At 47.5% G+C, this 15,451-nt stretch overlaps 1 protein-coding gene across 3 annotated transcripts in view; it reads left to right on the plus strand.

The window, feature by feature from the left end:
- The first annotated feature begins 192 nt into the window (after positions 1-192).
- The window catches only part of camta2 (calmodulin binding transcription activator 2), a 63,170-nt gene continuing 47,911 nt past the window's right edge, over positions 193-15,451 (plus strand). For all 3 annotated transcript variants that reach the window (XR_006024948.1, XM_042070227.1, XM_042070228.1), the window contains exons 1-10: positions 193-239; positions 6,140-6,243; positions 6,360-6,451; positions 6,687-6,754; positions 6,965-7,100; positions 7,861-7,932; positions 8,364-8,514; positions 8,881-9,033; positions 9,415-11,807; positions 12,320-12,446. Coding sequence is in view for 2 of the 3 variants with exons in the window: in XM_042070227.1 (XP_041926161.1) it covers positions 6,213-6,243; positions 6,360-6,451; positions 6,687-6,754; positions 6,965-7,100; positions 7,861-7,932; positions 8,364-8,514; positions 8,881-9,033; positions 9,415-11,807; positions 12,320-12,446 (3,223 nt within the window). In the remaining variant the exon portion in view is untranslated. The remainder of the gene's footprint in view (positions 240-6,139; positions 6,244-6,359; positions 6,452-6,686; positions 6,755-6,964; positions 7,101-7,860; positions 7,933-8,363; positions 8,515-8,880; positions 9,034-9,414; positions 11,808-12,319; positions 12,447-15,451) is intronic.

Raw genomic sequence — 15,451 nt, forward strand, 5'->3', positions numbered from 1 at the left:
AAAAAAAGTCCCTCCCGTTTATATTTTTTTGAAAGCGGCTCTTCTTGCTATCTTTATGCATGGCCTGTCCGACGACTTGCTCCCTCAATACCATAACCCGTCCTTTGCGGGATCAGTCTTTCCCTTTTTGGCTTTCATCTCCCTTTATCACACATACTCACTCCCTGCTGTCACTCTCGCTTGTCTGCGCAGTGACGTCAGTCTTCTGAAGAAGATGGCGGCGTTGGAGAAGGCGGAAGGTGAGGGAGGTTTTTGAGCTGCTTCTCTATCATCTGCTTCACAACCCTACAGGGGTTTTTCGTTAATTCTGTATGACAGTGATAACCAGGGGTTGTTGTATATATCTTACTTTGTTGTCGGACGTTGTGTGTTACATATTTATTGTGTTGGTAGTGTCTAGGTTAGCTACATGTTGTAGAACGCGTCTCGGTGTGACTGCTAGCGACGGGACGGTATTTAGAACATGTAATGTTCATTATTAAACTGCCAAGGCCTATGTATTTACATAGCAGTTGGTTGCAACAGGCGTCTAGTGAGGGTTCTTGATGTTAGTGTTTGTTTATCTGTCACAGGAGGTTGTTGTCTTGTATGTATTTGGGTTGTTAGCTGAAATTGTGGCTAGCTGATTAGCGAGACAGGCTGCAGCCGGAGTGCTTAAAATGGTTTCTGTCGGTACAGAACAGGGTGGAGGGAATCGATCCTTTCCCCGCTGTAACTGGGGGCGAGCTATATGGTCCGGTAAAAAGGACAAGGCTTCAGTTCGGTGACTCCTGTTTAGTGCTATTATGAAGAATGTGTTAAACGTTGCGCCCCGAAACATCGTTTAACAGGAACAGCAGCACCTGGGCGATTCACGTCAGATGGAGTTTACGGATGCGCTCCGCTGCTGGAAGATGTCATCGGGCATCCTCAGCTTCAGTTCGTCTCGCTGCAGTTAAAATGTAGAATATCATTTAGGTCAATGATCCAAGTAATTGGATATTCATAGATCTGAATCTTTAAAAGACTAATGTCGCCTATATTTTGGTAGTTTTCGCCATAACATAGGCTACTTTGTAAATGTAAATACAACTCAACAAGATACGCTATCGAGCAAATCAGACATAGTTATATTTTATGTGAATCATATAAAAACAAGTTATTTTTGTTAAAGTTAGCTTTTCATTTAGGCATGAATAACACCCGAGACCCAGCTACGATGAGGAGAGTGCAGCCCAGATTTATTTCCCTCCTCACGCCCACTACCATATGCCTTTAGCCTACAAATAGTCGCTTGCTGGGGGTGAACAGTATCGATCTCCTTATGTTAGCCTTCATACGACAGTAGGCAAGAGGATCGATATGGGTTATCACCATGTGTCAGTCATTTATAGCGGCTTACTAAAGATCTGACTTATAAAATGTGTCGACATATTCTCATGGCCGATTATTGAGTCGTGTTTTGGTCTGCAATCGGACACGTTACGTGGAGATTGTCCCACAGGCAGCCATATTAACAGGAATTGAATGAGCACAGGGTAATGAGACGGACTGACTGCTTGTTTGTAAAGGTGTATGGTACATTAGCTAATTAAGACATGACTCAGGGGTATACTATCGTGTGTGTCAGAGAGAGAAGATAAGTGTCAGTATCCTTCTCACAGTAGTTTTGTTTTTCTGTTTGTCAAATGTGTTATACATTAATTAAATGTAATGTAGACAGGACAAGCACAGAACACCACAGTACTAGGCTACACACACAGACTAATCCATTCACTGATTGAATGTATCATGTTCCTTCAGCATTAACTATGCACAATATGTGTACACTTGGTTATTTTCAGTCCTGATTAAATTGAGTGATCTTCATGAAAAGTGTGTTTGCACCAAGTTCCTTTTGTTTGGCTCTGGCTGACACAAGGAATAGGCTACATAGCCCAGTCCCCCTTAAGTCTGTTTGTTTAAAGCCAAATACCATAAGCAGTAGACAGTGTTCCCATCTTGGCATGTGTTAGTTGGTGTGGGTGATGTCTGTCCACGTATACGTGTGTGTGTTTGTATCCTGGTTCATACATGTGTGTAGAGTGAGTGTATATTTAGGCCTACTGACATAATTTAGCTGCTCTTTACCCTCTCCCAAGTCACTGCAATGTAGTTGGTTTTGGATGGTGTTTGAATTTCAGTTGTCACTAACGAATAAAAAAAACAATGTGGCGCTGTTCTCATCGTATTTGGTGATCTTTGCATATGAATTACCTGGGTGCGCACTAGCACTCATGTCTTTGTAATGTTCAGGACCTAGACCTAGTTCTCACCCGTTACTCCACTGATAGTTGAACATCTAGTCACGGTTGTTAAGAAGAGGGGAAAAGTTCTCACTCTCAAACATAAGACCACACAGCAGAGGGCTGTAACCCCTGAAGCATACGTCTAACAGAAAACTAAGCTATAAAGTCTTGAGCAATACAGAACCGACCTAAAGACTCAGTCATGAACATGTGCCGCCCGTTTCCCTGAACAACAACAAAAAAATATTGTTTCCCCCAGTGCAATACGCTCAAAATTGTCAGATATAAGCCCCAGTACCATCTTGCTATAGGAAAGATGAGACTAATATTTAGCTTTTCGAGAAACTGGGTGTAGGATATAGCTGCTTTCTGTAAAGGATCGGCAGTTAACCTTGTTCTATTTGACTGTAAGCAGTGGAGGGTAGCATTGGACCAGCATTTCTGTTGAGGATATTGAGAGCACTCTTCTGAATACTCTTTGTCTTTGACAGCATAGGACAGATAAAGTAAGCTTACAGTGCAGGAGCTCCCAGTCCAATGAAAGCCTACAGTGTTAGCAAGCGGACAAATTTATTATGACTCTTTGCCAGGGGCCATTTTGCTCATGACACATGCTGGTGTAGAGTCAAACACCCTTGTTATCTGTAAAGGCACGTGAAAACAAACACACAGTCACGTAACACAGCCTTGGGCTCACTGTTTGAAAGCCAAGGTAGCTGTGGCAACCTGCTTACTGGGATGTGAGTTTCTGCAGAAGATTGACAGGCACTGTGTTGCCATGGTAGCACTTGCAGGGATGGAGGGAGTGTTGATGCAATGGGATAAAGGGAAGTTGTGGACAAGATGCTCTCTCTCTCTCTCTCTCAAATTCCCTTCTTTCTTTCAGCCTTTTATTTCATCCCTTGCTTTTCTCTTCCTTGGCATATCCAATTCACCTAGCCTGCGATTGGCTGTTTGAATGACAGGATGTTTGTGTTTATGTTGCTGCTGTGGTTGTGTAAACATGCGGGAGACGTCGCCAGGGGAAACAGAAGCTGCGGCTGATCGGCTTGCTGTCACTAGCAGGGCAGAAAGGGGAGCCAGCATCTGCTCACTGTCACCCTGTAATGGACATCTTTCTCTGACCACCCCTCTCTGTCTCTCTGTCCTTCTCACTTTGTGTGTGTGTGTGTGAGTGAGAGAGCGAGAGCGAGCAAGTCTTAGTTCTATATCTAGGCCTACTGTTTAAGTGAAGCAGGAGTTTTTGGCCTTTAACTGAAGACTTCCAGAGTTTTGAGGCTCACTTGCACTTGGACAGGAAACAAAGCATCTGTGAAGACGCTATGGATTTCTGGTCTAAACATATTGAATTGTACCTACCTGAAGCACCTGCAAAATCCTTGCAGACACCACCAACAGCCCTGTCGACTCTGCCAAAAGCCTGCTTACATGCTAACCGATATTATTTTTGATGGTGACATGTTGAGAAGGCTTTTCTTAAATTTTTACCAGGATGTTCCAACCCAATCTACTGAGTTAAGCCAAAAAATTTTTAGGCAAGACCCTCCACTCGGCGGCCATACTGCAACGCACTTTGGGCACTTATGGGCATCTGTTTCGGGCAGAACTGCGCGTGTGCAAGGCTTCACAACACCAACCTCGCTCCAGCTGTGAGATCACCACACATGGTTGGCACGATGTATTTGGCGTTACAAACTAAACCCATTCATTTCCATGGGAGATTCTTTGAATGCTTTGTCTCATTAGAAAGTCTCTGGTTAAGTTATCGCCTAGCCTGGTCTGCTAGTGGGCACAACCAATACAGCCTTCACAGGGCCATATTTCATATTCCAAGATGATAACTGCTTTTAAAAGGCAGAGATTGTGTTTTCTTGTAGGCCAATGCTTATATAGTGACTGTTACCACTGATGGGTCTTATAGTAGTTTATACCATGGTCTAGGTTGAAAAGGGTGTCGTTTAAAAAGTGATATACTACACCTATAAAAAGACGTTCCGTTCGAATTGCCTGATGACAGTTCTAAATCACTGTGCTGGCTCAAACGCTAGTTGGTAACCAAGGCAGCATTATCAACAATCAACTTATCAACATTCCACAGCGTTGCGATAAACAGCTGAAAAAACTCTAAAACTCATTTAGTATTGATAATTGATTTCATATTTATTTATTTCGTAAGTGACCATGGTATAAACGGGATAATGCCCTTCGATGCGTCCATTATCAGAAATAAATGGACTTCGCGGAAGCAACCGCTCCGTTTCGCGTCGGACAGTTCACGCCTCCGCGTCGTCCATTTATTTCTGATAATGGACACCTCATCGGGCATTATCCCTTACTAGGCTACCACTTGAGTTCAGCAAGGAGTGAATGCTAAGTTCTGGGTTCCATTATGACTGTTAAATTGCATAACCTGATATGATTTTTCTCTGTTGCCATAGTAACAGTGGTTGCTATGCCCAAGTTACAATTCAGCTATTGGTTCAGAGATGGTTAAGTGGATGTGTAGCCTACAAAACTGTAACTGGTGGTGTTATCTACCTTAGAGTTCAGTCACACCAGTGGATTTTCTTATGTGCAGGCGATCCAGTGTTTAGTTGATACTAGAGTCAATGTTTAAGTGGGCCAATTTGTGGCTCTTCAGGAAAAACACACACACACACACACACACACACATAGAGTAATGAAGTGAAATCCCAGTCTGTCAATGTTGTGATTTGCCTCTTAAGTCTATGTTAACAAATGTCACTTCCCACTCTCTATGGTTCACGCAATAGGTGAACATGAGTTCATGAGTATTAGATTGGGCAGTAGACATTCAGTGGTGTAGGAAGCAATTTGATAGGTGATGTTATGGTTATATAACTGGGACACCCCCTCACACTGGTAGCCTGAAGGGGGCTACTTCAAAATATTCAGACACTATGGACACACACACACACACACACACACACACACACACCAACTACTCTACTAGTTCGCTTGACTTTATCCGTGTTCCCATCTCCCTGTTTGACTTGCAAATGTGTAATGGGCAGGGATGGAATCATCAGCTGAAGTTGCATGTAATCATACACACACAAACACACACACACACACACACACACACACACACACACACACACACACACACCGGGTCCATGGTGCTGTCTCCCAAGAGGGTGCAAAGAAAGAAAAGCTTTAATAGAATCATAAATCCTGTGATAAGATAATTGCCCAGTCTGCTCCCTTCCCACCAGATGAATTCTAATCTGAGATCAAGGTGTGTGTGTGTGTGTGTGTGTGTGTGTGTGTGTGTGTGTGTGTGTGTGTGTGTGTGTGTGTGTGTGTGTGTGTGTGTGTGTGTGTGTGTGTGTGTGTGTGTGTGTGTGTGTGTGTGTGAGCGTGTAGCGTAGACATCAGAGGCTGTTGACTCTTTAGAGATCATACTCACTACACATGCTCACTCTCATCTTTACATGAGAGAACCCCCCACCCCTTTCCTTTCTTTCTCCCTTGTCATGTCTTTTTCTTCACCCCTCTTTCTTTCTTATCTCTCTCTCTCTCTCTCTGTCTCTTTCTCTTTCTAACACACTCACACACACATACACAAAGAAGTGGAAGAGGATGCAGGGAGATTCTACACCCACTTCTGTGGTATCTAGGCAACAGGGCTATAGAGGAATGAGCGTACTAGTCCTCTTGACAAAAACTGTGTGTAAGGGGTGGCAGCAGTGTGTGTGTGTGTGTGTGGGAGAGGAAATGTAGAGGGTGTTTTATGTCTGTCACTGGCCGTATGTGTCTGCCTGTTCAGGGTGTTAGCCTAACATTTGAAAAGTCTGTTTCACTCGTTCAAGTATATCATTGATAATTGTCTGTGTGTGTGTGTGTTTCAGTGTCGCAGCTCGGGCCGCAGCTTTTGCGTGTGTGAGCGCGGCCTGCTAAGTGGAGGAGTGCTCCACCCTCACCATGAACAACAAGGAGAGCACCACCGAGTCTGGTACGTCGCACTCTGATGACATCACACACATGCCCCCGCCACCACCACATCCACAGCTCCTCTGTTCACCAGACTGGGGAATGTGTGATAAGTAGGTGTATGTCTGTGTGTTGCAGAGATGAAGGTGTTTCTGCCCAACAAGTTGCTTGAGTGTTTACCCCACACAACCATCCTGCCCAAAGAACGACTGCGCTGGAACACAAACGAGGTGAGAGACCGCTCACACGCGGTACTACACACCTAAAGCCTGATATATACCTTCTTATCAGACAGAAGTATTTAACGTTGCTCCAACGTTTCTCCATTTCATGCGTAGGATGAAGGCAGTGTAACTGCTCATCGGTCGATATATCCTGATGTGTATCATAAGAATCTTCATATTGAGTTGTACAGTCAAATAATATCTCTGGAAGTTAAATATGCATTTGCGTGTGTGTTTTCAGGAAATTGCATCGTATCTGATATCCTTTGACAGACATGAAGAGTGGCTCTCTTGCACCCTGAAGACAAGGTGAGTGACACACATAATTATAGCTATATGAATGAAGGATGTGTATGTGTTTGTGGTCAAATTTGCCTGAAAGTGAAAGCATCTTTTCTTGCATTCATTCATACACAAAAATACACGTATGACCAGTTGCTTCAGTGTTCATATTCACCAAAATCGAACAATCCTTTGTCTGTGGTACTTGTGTCCATGGCGACGCCCTTTGACCTGCAGACCACAGAATGGCTCCATCATTTTGTACAACCGGAAGAAGGTGAAGTACCGGAAGGATGGCTACTGCTGGAAGAAGCGGAAGGATGGGAAGACCACACGAGAGGATCACATGAAGCTGAAGGTGCAGGGCATGGAGGTGAGTCTCTCTTTCTCTCACTCACTCACACTCTCTCTCTCTCTCTCTCTCTCTCTCTCTCTCTTTCTCATTCACACACTCTTAGATACATGTTAGTATGTGTTAAAGCTTCACCACTGCCTTCTGTTTGTGTTGCCTTAGTGGTGTCTCTCTCTCTCTCTCTCTCTCTCTCTCTCTCTCAATTCAATTAGATAGAGCCAAATAAAATAAAGTAAGATTGAAAGGTCTAAATATCAGTCAAAGCAAAACACTGTACAACTTGCACCCTTAAGTTGGTCTACTGACACAAACTGATCTGACTTTAATCCTTATTAAAATTCTATATATCTATCTGTCAGTCTTTCTGTCTGTCTATCTTTCTTCACCCCTTACTGTACCTTAACTTGGGTCTGAGTGAATAATTTGTCATCTCATTCTTTCACTCTCTCTCTCACACACACACACACACACACACACACACACACACACACACACACACACACACACACACACAGCCAATGACCTTAGAAACACGAGTGCCATCTGCAGGTTAATATGCTCATGCATTGGTTCACTTGTGCTCCATTTAGTCACACAGCATAGAAAACCCCAACACAGGTTGTTCCTCAGATAAACGTAGTATACTCCATTTTCTGCAGTGCGCTAAAGTTTCATGTGCCTGGTACTGCATACTGTAGGTTGAATTGAATTTAATTGAGTTGAAGTGAGTTGAAGTTGATGTAGCTGTTCCTCTGACCTCATCTCTGCTGTTCTCCTGCAGTGTCTGTATGGTTGTTATGTCCATTCCTCCATCGTCCCAACATTCCATAGGAGGAGCTATTGGCTGCTGCAGGTGAGTACACACACAAACAACACACACACACACACACACACACACACACACACATTTGGGCCAATAAAGGCTAAAGAGCTAGAGCATAAATTTAGTTCAATGTGGTAAGAAAAAATATCTATTCAGGATTTGCCAGCAAGCACTTTGCAATATATATTGCAATATTACTGGAGCCATAGAAAATGTGTTTTGCACTGACTACTTGGGGGGCTTGTTTTGTGACACAAACCTAGAAGAATCCTTGGCCTGTGCTAATGCTAATGAGAGCTAACTTGTTCCAATATTACATTTCATAACAAAGAAACACTAGGTTTCAAATGGTCTTTAAATGGAAGTTTCCTTTCTGTAGCTTATATACCAATATATTGATATTCTCTTTCTCTTTTTTTCTCTCTCTCTCTCTCTCTCTCTCTCTCTCTCTGTGTTTGTAGAACCCAGATATCGTGCTTGTGCATTACCTGAATGTTCCATCCCTGGAGGATTGTGGGAAAGCGTGCCGGCCGTTGTTGTGTGCGGTTGCTGACCGTCGGGACAATCTGCGCTGGAGCCGTGATGAGCTGCTGTCCCAACTCAGGCCTATGTGTGAGTAACCAATCAGATCACACACACACACACACCTCATCCAGTCAGAAAAACCCATGCCCATTGCTGACCATTTACAGCAGTCCATCCAATCAGTTTCTGGCTGTTTGAGCAAAAGTCAGTTAACTTGACTACCAACATTACCAAATAGTGATAACTTAGTAATGGTAAATGCTCTTGCTTGTCATTGGTGACCTCTGTTCACACAGCGAGAACGTAAATGCACAACCTTGTTACTCAGTAATCTGTATGTTTGGTGGCACAAGCTGCTTTTTAACTGTATGCAATTGCATGGGTGTGTGTTTGTATTGTTGTGGTGTTTCATTGTGTGTGTGTGTGTGTGTGTGTGTGTGTGTGTGTGTGCAGTCCACAGCATCAAGTGGTCGTGTGGCAGTGGCGCCAACGGCACAGGCTCGGCAGCGGAACTGAGCATCGAGCAGCTGGTGCAGCAGATCCTGGACTCCCAGCAGACCAAACCGCAGCCCCGCACACACACCTGCCTGTGCAGCCCTGCAATGGGTAATACACACACGCATTCACACTCTCTCTCACACACGCACGCGCGCACGCATGCACGCACACACACCTGCCTGTGCAGCCCTGCAATGGGTAATACACACACGCATTCACACTCTCTCTCTCTCACACACACACGCACACACACGCACGCGCGCACGCACACACACACCTGCCTGTGCAGCCCTGCAATGAGTAATACACACTCACACATTTACACTCTCTCTATCTCACACACACACCTCTGCCTGTGTAGCCCCGCACTGGGTAATACACATACACACACTCTCACACATCCATGCTCACGAGTGAACCCATTTGAATAAGAAATGCTCTGTGAAAGATAACCTCCTCTCTCTCTTTTCTTGTGTTCCTCTCCGTCAGCCTCTGTGGGAGGTAACATTCCTCACCGCTGTAACAGCACCAAGCACCGCATCATTTCCCCCAAGCTCCCGGCCCGGCCGTCCCCATACCCGGCGCTCACCGAGGTGCAGAACCTGGCCGCTGAGAGCCCGGGTGCCACGTCTAGCCGCGACACCACGGGACTGGCCGAAGCCTCCGTGGCCGCCGAGAGGAAGCCCTTGGCCCACGGCAGACCGGCGGTAACCCAGGACAACCGGGCGACCGCGGGCTCCCCGAGCTCTTCCTCGTCCTCGTCCTCGTCCTCAAGCCCACCCCAGACAACGCAGCATGCCCCGGCGACGGTGGCCCTGGGCAACGGCAATGGTTTCTACGGCGACCAGCGGGCCCGGGGCCTGGCGACAGTGGCTCTTCCCCAGAACGCGGTGATCGTCATGACGACGGCGCCGCTCCCTGGCAAAAGTGGTGGCGTTGGCGGCTCCAACGGAGGGGAGGATGCTCAGGGCGAGCGTGTGACGTCGCGCCTCTCACTCACGCCAGGCGGACGCCTGGTGCTGTCGCCCGTCCCCCCCAAGCCCGACACTCCCTCTCCGCCGACTGTCGCCGTCGGCAACCCGGCCAGCCCCGTGCCCCCCTCGGCGTCTGTCTCCCAGACGCCCGGGGTCGCGACCCTCTCGCTCACGCTCCTCCCCAGCCCTGTGATTGGAGGGCTCCTGCTGACGGACCGCCTCCTGTCCGAGGCCCCCGCCCCTCTCCTCCAACCCCCTCCTCTCTCCTCCACCACTTCCTCCTCTTCCCCCTCCTCTTCCTCCCCCTCTCCTTCTCTCCTCCCTCCAGCTCCCCCTCCTCCCTCGCTCCTGCCCCCACCTCCTTCCCCTCCTGCACTCGTCTGCTCTCCTCCCTCCGTCCCGCTGAGCTTTGACCCCGACTCCTTCCTCAACAGCCCCAAGCAGGGGCAAACCTACGGAGGTCCCGCCCCAGCCTCCGCCCTCTCGCCTTCCTCCGCCTCTCCTCAGCCCCCGTCGCTTGCTCTCTCGCTCTCCCCTTCCTCCCCGCCCTCCTCTCTCTCATCCCTCTCTTCAGACACCGAGCGGAAGAGCGGCGACCGGGAGGCACACCCCCTCGTCACCTCCTCGGTGTCCTCTTCCTCCTCCTCATCCTCCTCCTCCTCTTCTCTCTCTCCGCCCCTGTCGATGGCGCTCTCTCCGTCCCGCTCGGCCCCTTCGCTCCTGCCGCTGTCACTCGAGGCCTCGCTGGGCTTGGATTCGCTGACACGGCCCCTAAGCCCCACCCCGGACTCCCAGCAGCCGCCACCAAAGCTCAGCCTGATTCGCCGGAGCTCATCCCCTGAACCTCTGGAGCTGTCGCCACGACAACCTTGCTCTGGAGATGGCCAGATGATGGTGATTGGACAGGAGCTCCACTCCCCCACCAATCGGATGTCGCCTCACCAGAAGCCCGCCCCCCAACTCATGCCCAATCATCAAAAGCCTAACCAGCTGTCAGCCAATCCGATTTCAGCTCTCCAACAGCCAAACCACCAACTCAGCCAGCTGTCCACCAATCCACTCCAAAGCACCCAGCTGTCAACCAATCAGCTCTCACCCAAGCAGACACTGACCAATCAGACGCAGGCAGAGCGTGAGAGTCAGGCTCAGGCTCAACTGCTGTTGCTGCAGCAACAGGGGCACAGCCGACAGCCGGCCGTCCTCCCGACGGCACACGGGACGCACGCTTTCACGCACTCGCTCACACACACCTTCGCCCACTCCTTCACACACTCCCTCCCCCAGCCGTCCGGCGTCGCTCCCCGCAACATGCACCAGTGTCCACTCTCCATGCCCGCAGCACACACACACATGCACGCCCTCACACACTCACCGCCGGTGTTCTCATCGACCGACCTAGGAGTGCGGGTGAAGGAGGAGCAGTCGTCACCCCTCTCACGCCCGCCTGCCGCCGGTAGCGGCGGCGACGACGACTTTGAGAGTGAGGAGACGCCCATGGACACCCACGTGGCCCCCTCTCCGTCCACCTCCCCCTCCCCGTCCCCCACCGAGCACGTGCACCCCCACCACGCCCACGCCCACGGCCACCAGCAGGCGGTGGAGGCCGAGCTCTCGTTCGACAGCGCCTTCCCGGAGCTCTCGGAGCTGATCACCGCCGAGGCGGCGGCCGCCGCCGCCGGAGTGGGCAGCGGTGGCAACAGCGGCGGCGTGGCGTCGGCGGTGTTGGTGGCGTCGGCCGGCGCCGGACCCGAGGTGTTCCCGGAGCGCTACGTGGTGCCCCCACAACCCTCGCCGTCCTCCGCCTTCATCCCCTTCCCAGCTCACGCTGCCACCGCTGGCCCCGGGGCGGATGCCCACGGCCGGCCCGCCAACATCACCGACTTCAGCCCCGAGTGGTCTTACCCGGAGGTGAGCCGCACGGACAGAGAGAGAGAGGGAGGGAGGGAGGGAGAAAGACAGGGAGAAGTAAAGAGTGGTCCTACCTAGAGGTGAAAGAGAGGGAGGGAGACTGAAGTAAAAGAGGGAGCAGGATGTTGGGAGAAATGTTCAAGTTCAAGTAGTTTATTGTCATGTGCTCATAAAAGGAATTAAATAAAGTAAAGTAATGAAATTCTTGTGCTCAAGAGCCAGCTCAACTTAAAAGAATAAATTAAAAGTAGTAGTTAAAAAGGTATATTGTGTGTGTGTATGGGGATGGAATGGTCTGTGTGTGTGGTGTGTGCGGGTGGTGGTGGGGGGGGGGTAATCGGGTGTGTGGGAGGGGGGTGATAAGATGGTGTGTGTGTGGGGGGGGGGGAGGGGGTAATGGAGAGCCATTGAGGTAATGGATGAGCCATGGAGAGAATGGGGGGGTGAATGGAGGGAGACATTAAAAGAGGGGGAGAACACCACTAAATGTGTATTTGTGTGTTTGTCCTCAGGGTGGTGTGAAGGTGTTGATTACAGGCCCCTGGACTGAAGCTCGGGGCCGCTACCTGTGTGTGTTTGACCAGACCACCGTACCTGCCTCACTCATCCAGCCTGGGGTGCTGCGATGCTACTGCCCAGGTACACACACACACGCACACACACACATTCCCTCACTCAGACTATTTGTGCCTCTTAAGCTTAGCAAAACAATGTTGTCAGTACTCATAACCCTAACTCTCTGTCATAGAAGCACCCAGATACACACACACATTCTCTCACTCATGCTGTGGGAACCCTGTTTGTGTCCACACACTCACTTGTATAACACCCTTACACCCACATACGCACACAAAGACATACACACACCGCATATGTGACCCTGCAAGGCGAAACCAGTCGTTTTGGTAAAATTTACAAAATTAAGTTAATGTGCTCACATGAACGGCCATTGACTAAGCTTTCCAACGATATGTATATCGAGGGTATTGCAAAAAGTATCGCTAAGATAACCGCATCCAAAGTTGGCATGGTTCTACTGTCACGATACGCCAGAAGAGGAGAAAATCACCTTTTTAAGTAAATTGTCACGTGCGATAGTGTGAGGACACAGCTATTATTAGCCTTACGGTAGCATGACTTTGAAGCAGATGACTGACTATGTTTTATCAACAGAGTGTGAGTGTCTTTTTCTGCCCCCTAGTTAATACCAGGGACAGTCATAAGGTGTCACTATAGAATATAATTAATGTATTTCGGGGGAAGTAAGGGGAGAAGAAATTCTATGTACACAGATTGTGTAGGGTAGGCTAGGCCCACTTTTAAAATGTGCTACTGCTACGTCAATGGAAAACTTCTCCTGGTCCGTAAAATGACGCCAGGATATTTCTAAAAGTTTGTGCTTTTGACCGTTCGTGCCCTGAAAGGCAAGTCTTTCACATTCATGTTCGATTACATCTGCCAAGAACGATAGAGAGCTTACACATTGAGTAACGAGTAGCCTAATGAGTAGGCTACATTTTAGCTCTACCGTAAAAACCTTATAGTGGCGTGGACAAATGGAATGACTGCTAATGTGTTTAATCTTCACCTAAATAAAGTCAGGGTTTAACAGTCAAAATGTATGTTTATCTGTGAAATTTGTTCACAATATGAAAGTGTAGACTGTATACTGTCGAATTATGCAAAAACGTGAAATTCGACATTTTAACCCGTACGTTTGTTCATCATGGATTTTCTCAAAATAGCACTGTGCGCAAGACGACTGGTTTCGCCTTGCAGGGTCACATATGATGAAATAAAGCGTAAGCAGAACTTTTCTATTGTATAACAACAACAGCACATTAGATTTACACAGGCACTCAAAGCTCTTCACAATGAAGGGGGAACCTCACTAACCACCACCAATGAGTAGCAGCCACCCATCCACACACTAGCATGAGGTGGAGAGTGAGGGAGTGAATGAGCCAATGACACTGGGGGATGATTAGGGGGCCAGATTGAATGGGCCAGTTTGGGAATTTAGTAGCCAGGACACCGGGGAACCTCATACTCTTTGCGATAAGTGCCATGGAGTCAGGACCTCGGTTTAACTTCTCATCCGAAGGACAGCATCTCCTGCTGTACAGTGGCCTGTGGCTGTCACTGCACTGGGGCATTGGGATCGATATCTTTGGCCAGAAGGAAGAGTGTCACCTTCTGGCCATCCACTAACACCAGACATCCAGGTCTCCCATCCAAGTACTAACCAAGCCCACACCTGCTTAGCTTCAGTAATTCAGCAAAAACAGTATCAGTTGATCTGGCTGCTGGCCAGGCTGGTATGCTGTTTGCACATTTATTTATTTTACTTAAAAACATTGATCTTCCTGATGTAGCAGGAAGATCCTTATCCGTATCCTAAATAGTGAAGTACTCTAGTGAGACATTTATATGATGTTAAAGAAAGAAATTAACAATGGATTGCTGGTTTTAAAGACTGAAGGCTCAAAACTGGCAGGAATTAGGGTAACTTGGGACTACATAAAGACCAAAACAATCAAGAGAGTCTAAAGTCACAGTCCACTGAAGAACTGTGTCAAGTTCCTTGAAATACATGAAGAAACCAGCTGAATTCCTTTTAAATTCTTTAAATTCTTTATCAGATCTAATATTGGACCTTTATTTTGATAGACTTTATTCATATGTGTCATTGCTATGGACATAGATAGATATTTTTTATGTGACAGCAAGGCCATGTTAGACATCATTTTAGCAGTAAACACCCTGAATATTTGAAGTAGGATATGGATTCACTTAAATTGAGGACAAAATGGGACAGAAACCCCAGTGTGTGGTGTGCAGTGCATTGCTGGCACATGAGAGAAACCAAGCACTCCTGTCAAAGACAAACCTGTCGAGTAGCCTACTTTGAAAGGTGACATCAGGAGTTGAAGACACAAATGTAATGCCAAACATCAGCATGTTCCAACCAAATATACCTACAGGCACTTTGCGTGCCTTAGCATGTTGTTTTGAACGCTAAAAAAATATGGGTTGTGACTTGATGAACATGGGAAATTGTGGGTTCCAAAGCCAGACCAGGTAAGAACCACTGCTGTAGGCAATGCTGAAAGCAATTTTTTGAAAGCAAGTTGAACCAAATATTGATTTCTTTATTTTGTTTACTGCAATTTGCATGGTGTAAACAAGCTGTGAGATGTAAGTCGCAAGTAAAACTGATTCATGTCATTCTTTTGAACATCCACGCATTGTCTCTTGATCCTGGGCTATGTTAGATTTGAAGAATTGTTTTGAGAGAGAAGAAAGGGAGAAATGAGACAGAGGGAGGGAAATGGAGCTCAAAATCGCTGTCAACATACCAAATGCATCTAGAGTATTAAAGACAACAGACTTATGGTATTATAAAGATTAAGGGACAGTGACTGGTGGTCACTGTAATGAACACTTCTGACCACCAAGGGGCACTGTAGCATTACTGTACCCAGATCCGTATAGACGGCTCTGACTGTTCCTCAGCTGATAGGCCTTCTCCGACTGAGTTACGATTTAGTTTTCTTTTGAAGTTACTGATTGTACCAACCTCGCACGTCTTTCTTTAACCCTACAACAATTATTTGTTGATGAGAGAAATAAGATTGATTATT

Source organism: Alosa sapidissima, chromosome 18 (genome assembly GCF_018492685.1).
Source record: "Alosa sapidissima isolate fAloSap1 chromosome 18, fAloSap1.pri, whole genome shotgun sequence".
NCBI lineage: Eukaryota > Metazoa > Chordata > Actinopteri > Clupeiformes > Clupeidae > Alosa > Alosa sapidissima.